This window comes from Mytilus californianus, unplaced genomic scaffold (genome assembly GCF_021869535.1).
Source record: "Mytilus californianus isolate M0D057914Y unplaced genomic scaffold, xbMytCali1.0.p SCAF_8, whole genome shotgun sequence".
Lineage (NCBI taxonomy): Eukaryota > Metazoa > Mollusca > Bivalvia > Mytilida > Mytilidae > Mytilus > Mytilus californianus.
Window position 1 is genome coordinate 68,057,023 of NW_026262734.1, and position 15,069 is coordinate 68,072,091.

At 32.4% G+C, this 15,069-nt stretch overlaps 1 protein-coding gene across 1 annotated transcript in view; it reads right to left on the minus strand.

The window, feature by feature from the left end:
* Positions 1-15,069, minus strand: part of LOC127713003 (uncharacterized) — a 36,604-nt gene that overhangs the window by 12,981 nt on the left and 8,554 nt on the right. The window contains exons 2-7 of the mRNA XM_052219592.1: positions 7,731-7,979; positions 6,552-6,608; positions 6,092-6,174; positions 4,498-4,649; positions 3,914-4,036; positions 699-858 (exon numbers count right to left, since the gene is read on the minus strand). Coding sequence (XP_052075552.1) covers positions 699-858; positions 3,914-4,036; positions 4,498-4,649; positions 6,092-6,174; positions 6,552-6,608; positions 7,731-7,949 — 794 coding nt within the window. The 5' untranslated portion in view covers positions 7,950-7,979. The remainder of the gene's footprint in view (positions 1-698; positions 859-3,913; positions 4,037-4,497; positions 4,650-6,091; positions 6,175-6,551; positions 6,609-7,730; positions 7,980-15,069) is intronic.

A 15,069-nucleotide genomic window follows, 5' to 3' on the forward strand; every position in this document is an offset into this window, starting at 1 on the left:
AACAATGTTTACAAAAATAGTATTATTAACATTTGTAGCATAATAAACAAGGTCATGCTATATTCAGAAGTATGACAAAGCTCTTGGTAAAATAACACTATAGTATATTTGATAACCATTTCAACAAAATTTCATTCATATCAGTTGAATAACCTTAGAAAATATTTGACAATCATATGCATTTAATCCCAATATTCTATTTATAGTGAAATCAGCTTATAGGTCAGCAGGCCATAATTGGGGTCAAGGTTGGAGATTTACCAAAAAGTTTAACGATGACAATAGAAACAACATGACAGTAATAGCTTACATGGCAAAAATGGGGCAAGAAAGCTAATAATGACAGTGATATATTCACACTACATCTTTCCAAGGGTTTAAATCAGTTGAGGTCTAAAGTATCTGATCTTTGAATATCAAAAGTGGACCTTTTATTTGAAATTTCAAAAGTCCTGGACCTTCCATTCCTGTCAATAAGTCTTAACAACATACCTTTCTTTTTTGAAGATGGACTTTTGACTTTTGTTTTATAAGTCCCAATAGTCCTGAACCACCTCTGTTATTACTCTAAAATTAATTTTGAACTCCTGCTTTATACACATTTAAATGTGAAAAAAAGAACAGTCTCTCAAAGTTTTCAATCCAAGCTTTATATAGGAAATGAACTAAAAGTTTGATGTTATATACAGTATACATACTTGCTATGTAAAGTTTCTTCTAATGCAAAGAATTCCACAATAGTCACTAAAGTGCATACTATAAATACAAGTAACCCTGGTAACAGGTATGGAAATTCTTTCAGGAACTCTGATCCACCAAACACTGATGGATATTCCTCAACTGGATTTGCTAGTAAACCTGAAAACAAATATTATGTGCTTATTTTAATCACATACTAAAGACTTCATTATCAGCTTAACAGCCTTGGTAGTCTAGTGGTAGCACACAAGTCTCAAATGCAAGAAGTTGTTGGTTTCATCACTGACTAGGTCTAAACAAGAGTGCACACGCTTAAATGTCTCGCCTGCTTTACTGACCATTGATTCTATGTTGAAAGTCTTAAAGATAAAGGTTGTAACAACAAGTATCAGATAAACTTAACATTTTTAAAGATCCATGACAATGAGGTCAAGGTTAGATAAATCCTGTCAGACAGACATGTACACCTTACAGTTATTCCATACACCAGATATAGTTGACCTATTGCTCTTAGTACTTAAAAAACAGACCAAAACACAAAAACTCAACATTGACCAATAAACCATGAATATGAGGTCAAGGTCAGATGAAACCTACCAGACTGACATGTACCCCTTACAATCATTCCATACACCACATGTAGTTGACCTACTGCTTATAATATCTGAGAAACCAACCTAATCATGTTACTTTAACCTTGATCAGTGATCCATGAAATGAGGTCGAGGTCAGGTGAACTCTATCTAACGGACATAAAGATGTTGCAAGGAATCCATATACCAAATATAGTTATCCTATTACTCATAATAAGTGAGAAATTTACATGAGATAAAAACTATATTTTTTTTTCAAGCAGTCACTGAACCATGAAAATGAGGTCAAGGACATTGGACATATGACAGACGGAAACTTCGTAACATAAGGTATATGCATACAAGGTATGAAGCATCCAGGTCTTCTTCCTTCTGAAATATAAAGCTTTATACAAATAGATTACCTCGCCGCTGCCGCCACCAGATAGTAATCCATATGTCTTGTATACTGACACAAAAACTGCTTTAAAATTGAGATTTGCTGCTTCTTTGCAAAGCACATGGAATCTATGTGGAAGAGTAAAGATTAGTTGGCCTGGAAGTCAAATTCATGTGTAGGATTAGAGTGTAATGTTTTGTCAGCTAATGTTAAGCAAGATATATTTTTATCTCATTTAAAAGGTATCACCTAGAAATATTTAATTCTTGCCAGGTCATGTTAAGGAGTGTCGGTACAGATTCTCATTCTATTGCAGTATAAAGCTAATTCATGATTTTAAGATACATCACCTCAAGAAACTATATTTGAAAATTTAAAAAAAAAACATAGGTTCATCATATGGTAAAGCATGTCAATATGAAACTTGGTTTTAATTTTAGGAACTCTGATTTGTAGTGACTGTGAATGAGAAAAACTCAACGAAAATTTCACACACAACCATCGGAGAGACAGAATCATGGAGAGGGACATAAACCAATATAACTCATTCTTCAAGGCAGGGGTATAGTTAAGATAAATTCCCTTATCTTTATTGAACATTTGGCAAGGTTCTTGTTTTTTTATCATGCAATAGACCTTTCTACTACTAAAATACAGGTATACAGATAACACAAGGCAATATATATACATAGTATTCATAAATAGTCTCCTGGTAGTTTGCCTTTGTTGCCAGCAAACAATTATATTGAAATGACAGTTTGTCACAGTTCAATTTGGGGTCCTCAATGTAGTTCTGCATTTGAGTCATGTCGTTTTCATTCAAAAATAAATTCAGTAGTTGGGAAGTAAAAAAAATCGTTCAAATAAGTTTTATATTTTCCTACAATGTACAAATATTGTATACAAATGTTGTATGTCTCTTTTTCTTTAAATATACTTTACGTCAGTTGGCTTTCATTGTGAATTTTTGAAGTGAATACATAAAGAGTTTGTGTAACTTATTTTTGAAAAAATGCTATAAATCATAAATTAATGATGTACTAAAGACTGATTGTATATTATTGCAAAACAAGAATGTGTCCATAGTACACGGATGCCCCACTTGCACTATCATTTTCTATGTTCAGTGGACCGTGAAATTGGGGTAAAAACTCTAATTTGGTATTAAAACTAGGAAGATCATATCATAGGGAGCATGTGTACTAAGTTTCAAGTTGATTTGACTTCAACTTCATCAAAAACTACCTTGACCAAAAACTTTAACCTGAAGCGGGACAGACGGACGGATGAACGAACGAACGAACGAACGGACAGACCGAAAAACATAATGCCCATAAATGGGGCATAAAAACATCTTTATATGCAAGACATTCACGGTGTTTTGTCATTTGACATTTGCAATTTAATACTAAGCTTCTGTCCATGTTTCATAACAATCAATGAAGGTTAACAAACTTATCATGTCAAAAAAATTTAATCCAAGACTGTCAGTAAATGTTGACTGCTAATAAAGTCCATCTATCAGAAAAATACTGAAAACGAAAATATATTTCAAAAGTGTGTTTTAGACATTATCTCTTAATCATAAAAAAGTTTCATAAAATTCTATGAAGATTTGACAAAGTATTTGATGTGTAACAAACTTTAACCCCAGACTGTATCTATTTGTTAAATGTAAAAAAAAACTAAGTCCTTTTATCAGTAAAATACGGAAAAATGAAAATAAATATTTTCAAAATTTTGTTCTGGATACTGTATTTTGGTCATAAACAAGCTTCTGTCCAAATTTCATCAAATTGCATGAAGGTCTGACAAAGTTATTGATGACTGAAAAACTTTAACCTTAGACTGAATATGAATGTTAACTGTAAAAAAAATAAGTCCATTTATCAGTAAAACACAGAAAAATGAAAATAAATATTTTCAAAATTTTGCTCTGGATACTGTATTTTGGTCATGAACAGGCTTCTGTCCAAATTTCATCTAATTCCATGTAGGTTTGACAAAGTTATTGATGTCCAAAAAACTTTAACCACAGACTGAACCTAAATATTGACGACGCCGACGGCGGAATCTAGGATCGCTATGTCTCGCTTTCGCGAAATAAATTGCTCATACTCGACAAAAATTGGTTAGCATGTGGATAGCTTCTGGTATAAACCTCTTACCAATACACAGACTTTCTTTAAAATCATGTTTTAGTGGCTGCTGTTTATTAGACTCATTTATCTTATATACAAACCTCCAAAAGTTGGACCTAAAATAAGCCCTGCTCCCCATGCCATGGATAATATTGACATGCCAACAGCTTGGTTAGTGTTGTCGGAAATTTCATATATCACAGTTTTAGCTGTACCCACAGTTCCTGAAAAAATATGGTGATTTGTTGAAGAACTGATTTCATAAATTTTTTAATATTTGCTGCAAAAATGGTTGATTGATGTTTGCTTAACGCTGCCTCAGCACAATAAGGCTATTTTGCTCAATTAAGAGATACCATGATTTAAAAATTTTGTACGCCAGATATATGTTTTGTCTACAAAAGAATCATCAGTGACGCTCGAATCAAAAAAGTTAAAAGGCCAAAAAGTATGAAGTTGAAGAGCTTTGAGGACCCAAAAAAAAAAAAGGTTTTGCAAAATACAGCTAAGGTAATATATTCCTGGTGTAGAAAACCCTTAGTATTACAAAAAATTCAAAGTTTTGTAAACAGTTAATTTATAAGTATGACCATATAAATGATAATTTATGTCAACACAGAAGTGCTGACTCCTGGGTTGGATATACCTTCGGAAGGTAAAGGAGCCTATTGCAATATTTTCTTACCATTAGCTAATCCTGTAAGAAATCTGGTAATCATAGCCATAGGGAAGTTCACTGTAAATCCAAACGCTAACGAAAATAATCCATTCAGAAATACTGTAATCAGAATTATTGGCCTTCTTCCAAACTTGTCTGACAGCCATCCCCAAAAATAGCTGAAACAAAATTTTCCATTAGTTCAATTTTAAGTTTTCAAGAAATATTTGTATGAGGAAGATTAAAAGACACCTTTAATCAAATTTGATGGGTGGTGGTTGCTTATGCCTTGAAAATAATATGGTATAATCAACATTTTAAAGTCTGGTAAAACATAAGAGTGCCTTTCAGACTTACTGCTTTTCAATATATTTCTAGCCACTACTACTTACAAAATGAGATTTAAGGATGTACTTAGGTCAGGTTTAGGAATTTTTGTCAGATGTTTGGACTCCTTGGTTTTTTCCTACGATACAGGGTAAAATATTTTGCCCCATAACACCCAATTTTCTTTTCATATAAGACTTCAATAGCTCATAAAAGTTCATTTACCAAAATCTAAGCAGATTCTAGATGTCTTTTTTTTTTTCGATTTAAGACCCAAATAATACCAATGCAAATATAAGGTAAAAGTCTGAGTCAGCCTTTTCCCATCATTTTTTTTTAAATTAAATATCTCAAAAAGGAGCTCCATAATCTATCAATATTTTTAAATTAGTTTGTTCCTTAACTAATGCTCTTCTCGCTTATCATGCTTATGGTATCAATTTTAAATTCTAGATTTTTTTAATTTCACCTAAGTACATCCTTAAGGCATGAGACTATCAAAATAATGATATGAATCTGATCGAAGTGTGCACAACACTTGTATCTCAAAAAAATCTTTAGAGTCGACTTGAGACAGCAAATTCAAAGTTTGTTTCTTGAAAACCATAAAAAAAAAAAAAATTGCAATTCAGCAGCTCTTTTAACAAAATATCTTATGAGTAAAATTACTCATAAGTCATAAACATTTCAGTATAACTTCAATCTCTTTTAATCATAAGATTTCTTGTGAAAAGAGTTGCAAGTGCAGAATCAAGTAGCACTGTGTGTAACAGCCACAGAGAACTGAAAGTCAATTTTTACGAATTCACATGGTGAGCAATCCTAATAAAACAAATTACAGATCATGAATCTTAAATTTTTTATATGAAAATGTACAACTTAAGGTGGTACCAAACACCTTGACTAAAATTAATTTGGCTCATTTAATTTTCATAAAATTTTTACAAAATATTTACTTCTTCAAGACCCACCCTTTGACAAAAATATAAAAATTTCAAAAAACTTGAACCACACACTTTATTGGAAAAATTTCATTGCATATATAGCAGTTTGACAAACACTAATTTTGATCATTGAGAAGCTTAATACTTTTTTTAACAATAGAACGTGTTTAAAACGTTCAGCTGATTTTTAGAGTTATCTCCCTGTAGTATTATGTACAACTTAACAAACAGGAACTTTTCCTTTAGATTATAATTTTAGAGAGTAGGATTCAAGATTCTTGAGATGATTGCGGAAAAGGGTCGTATGTACTGAGAACGATATTTCCTTGTAAAAGAGAAATTGGTTTTACCTTCCTACAGCCCTTCCAAGAAACACAGCTGAGGCTATCAATCCAGCATAGTATCCCTTGTCTTCTTCTTCATAACCAAACCACTACAAAAAAATAAACACTCATTTCTAATGTGAAACTTCAGTAAATGAAAGATTTAAAAAAAATTTTAAGTGACTCTAAATTGTAAATATTTTTTCTTTTTTTTTCTTATCACTCTTCATTGTTCAATATAGAGTTAACAAAAGATACAAATTTCTGTGATGAATTGCTAATTTCAGGAAAGTTCTAGAGCAATGATTCATAATAAAGTAGTTCTACTGCTTAAATTATCTCCCATTTATATCTTCGTTTAGAGAAAACTGAATAAAGTTTCTCCTTCCACATTTTCTTGAAAAGTATCAAATGTTCAGATTCTAATGGATTTTGCTTTTTAGGCAAAACATTTTATATGATTACCTGTAAAAAGTTTATATCTTACCAAAACCATTTCAGGTAAAAATGGGAACAGGAATGTCAGACTGAATGCACTGCCAAACTGAAATAAAATAAAGTCTTATGTAAAAACTATATTTTCCAATTCTTTCTTATAATAATAAGACATGTCAAAATCAGTAAATAGACTTAAAATGGAATTAGATTAGGGGTATATGTCAATGAGATAACAATATTGTATGGCCATTTTACACACACATGTTGCCATTCTCTATTCTTCAAGTCACTGTCTTACCCAGCCAAATATTTTACCCACACTAGCTTTTTTGAATAACAAATCTTGTATGCAAAATGTCTGTTTGGGTAATAAAATTGAGAATGGAAATGGTATTACTTAAATCTAAATATCAAATCAGGCTATTTAGATAGGTTTCACACTTAACCATTAAAAACAAGAAGTTTAAAGCCGTAAAGCAAAAGTATAAGGTAAATTAAAAAAGACTGATATCTGAAAGACTGACTATCATTCTATATCTCCTTATTTTAATATTGGTATCTCATGCATCATGACCATTGCAAGGATGCTTTTTGAAAGATATATCTTTTAGATTTTCAATTCACAAAGCAAAAAAAAGTGGCCTTATAATACCTACTCCATTAAATGTTCAATGAAATATTCTGTGAATCAACTTATTTTCACAAATTTTTTTTTGCATTTAGTCCTTCCTAGTGGACTTTGTGACGATTTATTTTCAGCGGACTTTGTGCTGATTTATTTTCAGAATTTTTTCTTACTTTGCTGATCGAATCATATAAGAAAGTATTCTATTTTCACATAATAGCGAAACATTTGTTTTTGAGATTTTTTTTTCTGCTAGTGAAAGACACTGTATTTAAAATAGATCACTTGTGAAAATTATATGCTTTACAGTAATGAACACATGATTTCTAAGATAGCAACACATAAGTTATCCAATGGGTTTCGAAATCACAAATATTTCCTGACATTTGCTAATAAATGTGTGTAGTAACTGCAGTTTATGTTTATATATATATTCTTAAAGATCAGTAAATTTATTTTGATAACATGTGAACTTTTGAAACCATTCCATGATAAAAAAAAATTCATGAGTGGGGGTAGAAGGGTTAGGAATCTAGGAATTTAAATTTCCAACAAATTTCACTACTTTTTCTTGAAAATAAATGAATCCACACCTATACTTACAAGTGAAACAAATACCAAAATAATCATTTTCCATTGAATGGGCGTTGCCCCTTCCTCTGTCACACTCATCTTTTTCTTCACTAGAACCCATACTGATGACTTTCTCCTTGGAAGTTTCACCTCGGGTGAGTTGTCATGGTTACTAGTTGCTGTCATGACCTTAGTGTTCTTATCAGGGTTACAATCAAAATCTTCTTCTGTTTCTTGAGTCTTATGCATGTTTTATTTGAAGCACATTTAAAAATGAACCTACAAAACAAATAAATCAATAGAACTAATATGTTCTATGTTATTAACATACATCTTTATACATATATCATGTCAAATGACAAATACAGGTATAAACAAAATTGTTTAAATATTTTCAGACAGTATAAAACAACTATCATTGAATTACAATAAAAACAAGAGTGGACACACAGAAATGTCTCGCCTGTTGTAAGTAAATGCTATTGCATAGGTTATTATCTGCTATATGAAGAAATGCTGGATAACTGTGGTTAAGAGTGAAATAACTTAGTCATATACCATTGATATTGATTATTGTGATTAAAGATGGCAGTGAAGAATGAAAAAAACTAACATTGACTTATGAACCATGAAAATAAGGTCAAGGTCATATGAACCCTGCCAGACAGACAGATACGCCTTACAATCATTCCATACACCAAATATAGTTGACCTATTGCTTATATTTTCTAAGAAACAAAGTTCAGCATTAAAACTTAACATTGACCAATGACCCATATAAAAGGGGTTAAGGTCATATGATACCTGGCGCACAGACATAAACACCTTATAAACATTCCATACACCAAATATAGTTGACCTATTGCTTATAGTTGGACAAAAATAGACCAAAACACCAAATTTTAACACTGAGCAATGAACCATGAAAATCAGGTCAAGGTCAGATAAAACCAGCGAGACAGACATGTACATCCGAAAATATTTCCATACACCAAATATAGTTCACCTAGGCTATTGCATATAGTATAAGAAAAAAGGACCAAAACTAAAAACCTTAACTTTTTTAGACCACTGAACCATGAAAATGAGGTCAAGGTCAGATGACACCTGCCAATTGGACATGTACACCTTACAATCATTCCATAATCCAAATATAGTTGACCTATTGCTAAAAGTATTAGAAAAATAGACCAAAAACAAAAACTTAACATTGAGTAATGAACTGTAAAAATGAGGTCAAGGTCAAATAAAACATGACTGACATGTACATCGTAAAATATTTTCATACACCAAATATAGTTGATTTATTTTATACAGTATAAGAAAAACAGACCAAAACACAATAAAATGCTTCGCTGAGCGCAGCTGGATACGACCGCAGAGGTCCAACCCTGAACAGTTGGGGCAAAAATGGACACAATATTCGCGCTTGATACAGGTCTGAATTTGGATTGTAATTAAATATTTGACACATACTAGGTTTCTGACACAGAATAACTGTAGTCAAGGAACTTAAAATTGGTTATATGATTTGAATTTATATTCAATATTATGCTTTTGTGCAATACACTATGCTTTTGAATATTAACCCCCCCCCCCAAAAAGAAAAAAAATATTTTGAAGAAATTTTCTTTTTAATTTCTGAAATCTGAAATGAGAAAAATTGTAGCCACCCCACAAATTCTTATTTACCCCCCCCCCCCTCCCTCCCCAATTTTTTTCAACTCCCCCTTTCCCTTATTCCAAAAATAATCTCAATTCAAATTTCTAATGGAGTTTGCAACCATTACTACTCATTTAAATACATCATAAAATATTAAAATATAAAATGACATACAGTCATGGTTAAAATTAATATCAATTAATAGTAACTTCTAAAAATAAATTTACAGCTAATCACCTCAAGACAATCATCATTTCTTAATACATAATTTACAAGCAGTGTAAGGGAGGTAATTAAACATATATACAACAGTATTCTTTAAATGGATTGGATTACCTCCCTTACACTGCTTTTAAATTGTCTAAATTGTCCTTTAACCATAAAAACCCTTGTTTTCCCCCTTTTTTGCCCCTAATTGCTAAATGGTTTGAGCCATAACCCCCCATAACCATCCCTTTGTTGTATGGAAACTTGTGGTATAATTTCAGAGAGATTCATACACTTAAACACAAGTTATTGTCTGGAAACTGCAAACATGCTTATTTGGGCCCCTTTTTTTGACCCCTAATTCCTAAACCTTTGGGACAATAGCCCCAAAATCAATCCCAACCTTCCTAATGTGGTTATAAACCTTGTGTTAAAATTATATTGATTTCTATTTACTTATACTAAAGTTATTATCCGGAAACCATCTGTCTTCGGACGACGCTGACGACGAAGACAACGTGATACCAATATAGGACCAAAAATATTTTAATTTTTGCGGTCGTATAAAAACTTAACTTTAAACAATGAACCATGAAAATGAGGTCAAGGTCAGATGACACCTGCCAAGTTGGACATGTACACCTTACACTCATTCCATACATCAAACATAGTAGGCCAAAAAACAGACCAAAACACAAAAACTTATCTATAACCACTGAACAATGAAAATGAGGTCAAGGTCAGATGACACCTGCCAAGTTGGACATGTACACCTTACACTCATTCCATACATCAAACATAGTAGGCCAAAAAACAGACCAAAACACAAAAACTTAACTATAACCACTGAACAATGAAAATGAGGTCAAGGTCAGATGACACCTGCCAGTTGGACATGTACCCCTGACAATCATTCCATACACCAAATATAGTAGACCTATTGCTTATAGTATCTGAGATATGGACTTGACCAACAAAACTTAACCTTGTTCACTGATCCATGAAATGAGGTCGAGGTCAAATGAAAACTGTCTGATGGGCATGAGGACCTTGCAAGGTATGCACATACCAAATATAGTCATCCTATTACTCATAATAAGAGAGAAATTAAGAATACTAAAAATCTTTAATTTTTTTACAAGTAGTCACTGAACCATGAAAATGAGGTCAAGGTCAATGAACATATGACAGACGGAAACTTCATAACATAAGGCATCTTTATACAGAGTATGAAGGATCCAGGTATTCTACCTTCTGAAATATTAAGCTTTTAAGAAGTTAGCTAACGCCGCTGCCGGATCACAATCCCTTTGTCAAGCTTTCTGCGACAAAAGTCGCAGGTTCGACAAAAATTAAGAAATGATAGGTCCAACACATTGTTCATAGTTATATACATGTATAACTTTATAAAAAAAAATGTACTATTAACTTCTGCTGTTGTCTGTTCTATGGTCGGGTTGTTGTCTCTTTGACACATTTCCCATTTCCATTCTCAATTTTATTAAGACACCAACCATTCAACTTTTTTGGAAGGGCATGGGATTTTCTCTTCTTACAAACAACTATTTTTTTAAATGACAAAGTTCTACAACCTGTCATTTGTGCAAAATTTTAAGAAAATCAAAATCCTGATAATGTGCACTCATTTTATAAATTGTACTAGTACTTAACACCCTACATAACATAAAGGTTTCAGCTTCAAAACTAGAATTTAGGACAAACCATATACCCTATGTGGGATGGACAGACTGGGGTAAAACAACAAACCCTCCCCACATATTGTTGCTGGAATGAAAAATATTCACACACATTATCATGTCTACTTTCTTTCCTCCCCACCCTACACACACACACAAAAGATGACAACTTCTTTGAGACTGGTGATTTGAGATCTGATTAAGTTTCTGAACTATATCATACATTTTAATATCGTAGATATAATTAGTTTTATTTTCAAACAATTGAAATTTAAATACAAAATAAACTAAGTAACATTGCATATGTTTAATGTTAATGTGACAGATCTATTAATCATTGTTTTTGGTTGCCAATAATTCACCCTCTTTATCAAAATATATTGATAGACTTTAATACTGAAACACATAATCTCTATATCCATAGAATATAAATTTTGTAATCATTTGAAATCATTGCATATCTTAAAATGATCAGATGAGTATTTTTCTTCTCATCTATTTTTTTTACTGTTTATTTAAGAATTCAGGTCCTTCAGATCAATTCATGCATGGATTGCTTAACTGTTAGTTAAGTTTAGAGAAATTCTGCTATCTCAGTTATGTCATGTATGTATTCTTTACTTTCGTCAAAATGATTTAAATATCACGATTTTTGTCATTACCTTATTTTATGTATTAAATCTCACACAGACAATGACGTAGGTAGATAAAACTTCTCTTATTTTTTTTATTTTTTTTTCTGAATATTGAATAATTTGTATATGCTGCGAAATTGTAAATTTAAAGCACTTTGTATGCTCGAATGAAATCATTTCCAGACTATATATGTATAGTGTGATAAAAACTTTTCTACATGTACATGTATTTAACTTTCAACCCATAAGAGTATCATACTTAAACATTAATATAAAATGCTCTGTCTGTTATATAACAGTGTGTGATAATCATTTTCTGTAAAAAAATCTTATGCAGGTCAGGTGAACCCTGTCTGATGAACATGTAGGCCTTGCAAGGATCCCATATACCAAATATAGTTATCCTATTACACATAATAAGTGAGAAATTCACATGACAAACCAAATAAAATGCTCCGTTGGGCGCAGCTTGATACGACCGCAGAGGTCGAACCCTGAACAGTTGGGGCAAGTATGGACACAACATTCAAGCTTGATACAGCTCTGAATTTGGATTGTGATTAAGTATTTGACACAGCATAGGTTTCTGACACAGAATGAATGCGGTCTAAGAACTTAAATTTTTTTAATTTACCTATTATGGTCCAATATCTAAAATCTAAATACATGGTTAGATTCAGCATATCAAAGAATCTAAACCCCAAGGGTGACTGGGGAATAGAAGTATGGTCACCATTGGTCTTCCTCGGACTGGCAGTAAAACCCTTGCTAAAGTGGGGCGTCCGTTTGGCTGTGTGGGATGTACAAATTTGCAGCCACGTCCGGTCAGAATGGGGACGTTAAATCTGATGCCTCGTGTAAAGAGAGTGCCATGCTCTTTGCACGTTAAGAACCCTTGCAACAACTCTTTGAGGGGTCCGTAGGTGACCTGTTGCAAGGCTAAATTTCTGACCCTATCCAATATACCCTCATTTCCCGTGGCAATCTATAAATTTCTCCGACCTTAGTCCCTGACTCCTCTATTACAGAAACTACCTATTGTATTTATTGTTAGTTTGTTTTGTCCTGAATATGCATGAAATATTTGCCACTGGACGTTAAGCAACCAACAATCAATCAATCAAAGAATCCAAAGAATTCAATTTTTGATGAAATCAAACAAAGTTTAATTTTGGACCCTTTTGACCTCAAGGTTGACCAATTTGATAACGGGGCCCAAAAATCAAAATACATGGTTAGATTCAGCATATCAAAGAACCCCATATATTCAATTTTTGTTGAAATCAAACAAAGTTTAATTTTGAACCCCAACTTGGACCAACTTGAAAACTGGGCCCATAATCAAAAATCTAAACACATGTTTAGATTCAGCATATCAAAGAACCCCAAGAATTCATTTTTTGTTAAAATCAAACTAAGTTTAATTTTGGACCCTTTGGACCTTAATATAGACCAATTTAAAAAACGGGACCCAAAATTAAAAATCTAAATACTCGGTTAGATTTGGCATATCAAAGAACCCCAATAATTCAATTTTTGATGAAATCAAACAAAGTTTAATTTTGGACCCTTTTGACCTCAATATGAACCAATTTAATAGCGGGGCCCACAAATAAAAATTCTAAATACATGGTTAGATTCAGCATATCAAATAACCCCATATATTCAATTTTTGTTGAAATCAAACAAAGTTTAATTTTGGACCCCAATTTGAACCAACTTGAAAACTGGGCCCAAAATCAAAAATCTAAATACATGTTTAGATTCAGCATATCAAAGAACCCCATGTATTCAATTTTTGTTAAAATCAAACTAAGTTTAATTTTGGACCCTTTGGACCTTAATGTAGACCAATTTGAAAACTGGACCCAAAATTAAAAATCTAAATACACGGTTAGATTCGGCACAACAAATAAATAATGGTGGTCAAAGATTTTACAAATCTAATGCGCCATACTGTGCAATTAAAGATTACTTCTTGAAATTTTCTTTTTAACCCCCCCCCCCCCACCCTTTTTTCCCCAAAAAAATTCTTTCCCTCAAGATATGGTTATAATCTCAATTCAAATTTCCAATGGAGTTTGCAACCATAAGTACCCATTTAAATTTACCAAAGTGCTAACTTAATCTATTTTATAATAGAATTTAAAATATGGTGTCAAATCTTTCATATGGATTTTTTTGTAAAAAAAAAAAGATGCAACATTTGCAGATATTTTTACTGGTCTTCCGTCTTCCTTTATAAATATGCATTTCTTTAAACATAATTTAAAAGCAGTGTAAGGGAAGTAATCAAAACATTGTATTTGGATTACCTCCATTACACTGTTTTAAATTGTCTTAATTGTTCATTAACCATTACTTTATACATAATTTAAAAGCAGTGTAAGGGAGGTAATTCAAATGATGTATTTGATTTATCTCCCTTACACTGCTTTAAATTATGTTTTGTACTAAAGTATTTGTCCATTAACCAGGACAACTTTGTTTTTTCCCCCTTTTTTGTGCCTAATTCCTAAACGGTTTGAGCCATAACCCCCGAAGCAAATCCTAACCATCCCTTTGTGGTATGGAAACTTGTGGTTTAATTTCACAGAGATCCATACACCGTTCCACAAGTTATTGTCTGGAAACTAGAAAATGCTTATTTTTGGCCCCTGATTCCTTAACTGTTGGTACCATAACCCCCAAAATCAATCCCAACCTTCCTTTTAAGGTATTCAACCGTATGGTAAAATTTCATAGAGATCCATTTACTTAAACTAAAGTTAGAGTGCGAAAACCAATGTGTCTTGGGACGACGACGACGCCGCCGACGATGCCAACGTCATACCAATATACGACCGCAAAATTTTTGTGGTCGTATAAAATTTTTTTTTTTTTTAACCAGTTGCTGAACTGTGCAAATGAGGTCAAGGACAATGGACATGAGACAGACAGAAACTGCATAACTAAAGATAAGGCATCTGTATACAAGGTATGAAACATTTAGGTTTTCCACCACTGAAATAAAAAAAGGTACTCCATCTCCACTGCCAGAGTGTTTGTCTCCCATTCAACAACTTTCATCGCAGCTACTAAAAAAACTTAAAGTTGATCAATGAAATTAAAAAAAAAAGGTCACCATCAGGTGAACCCTGCCAGACTACTTGTACACTATGCAATCA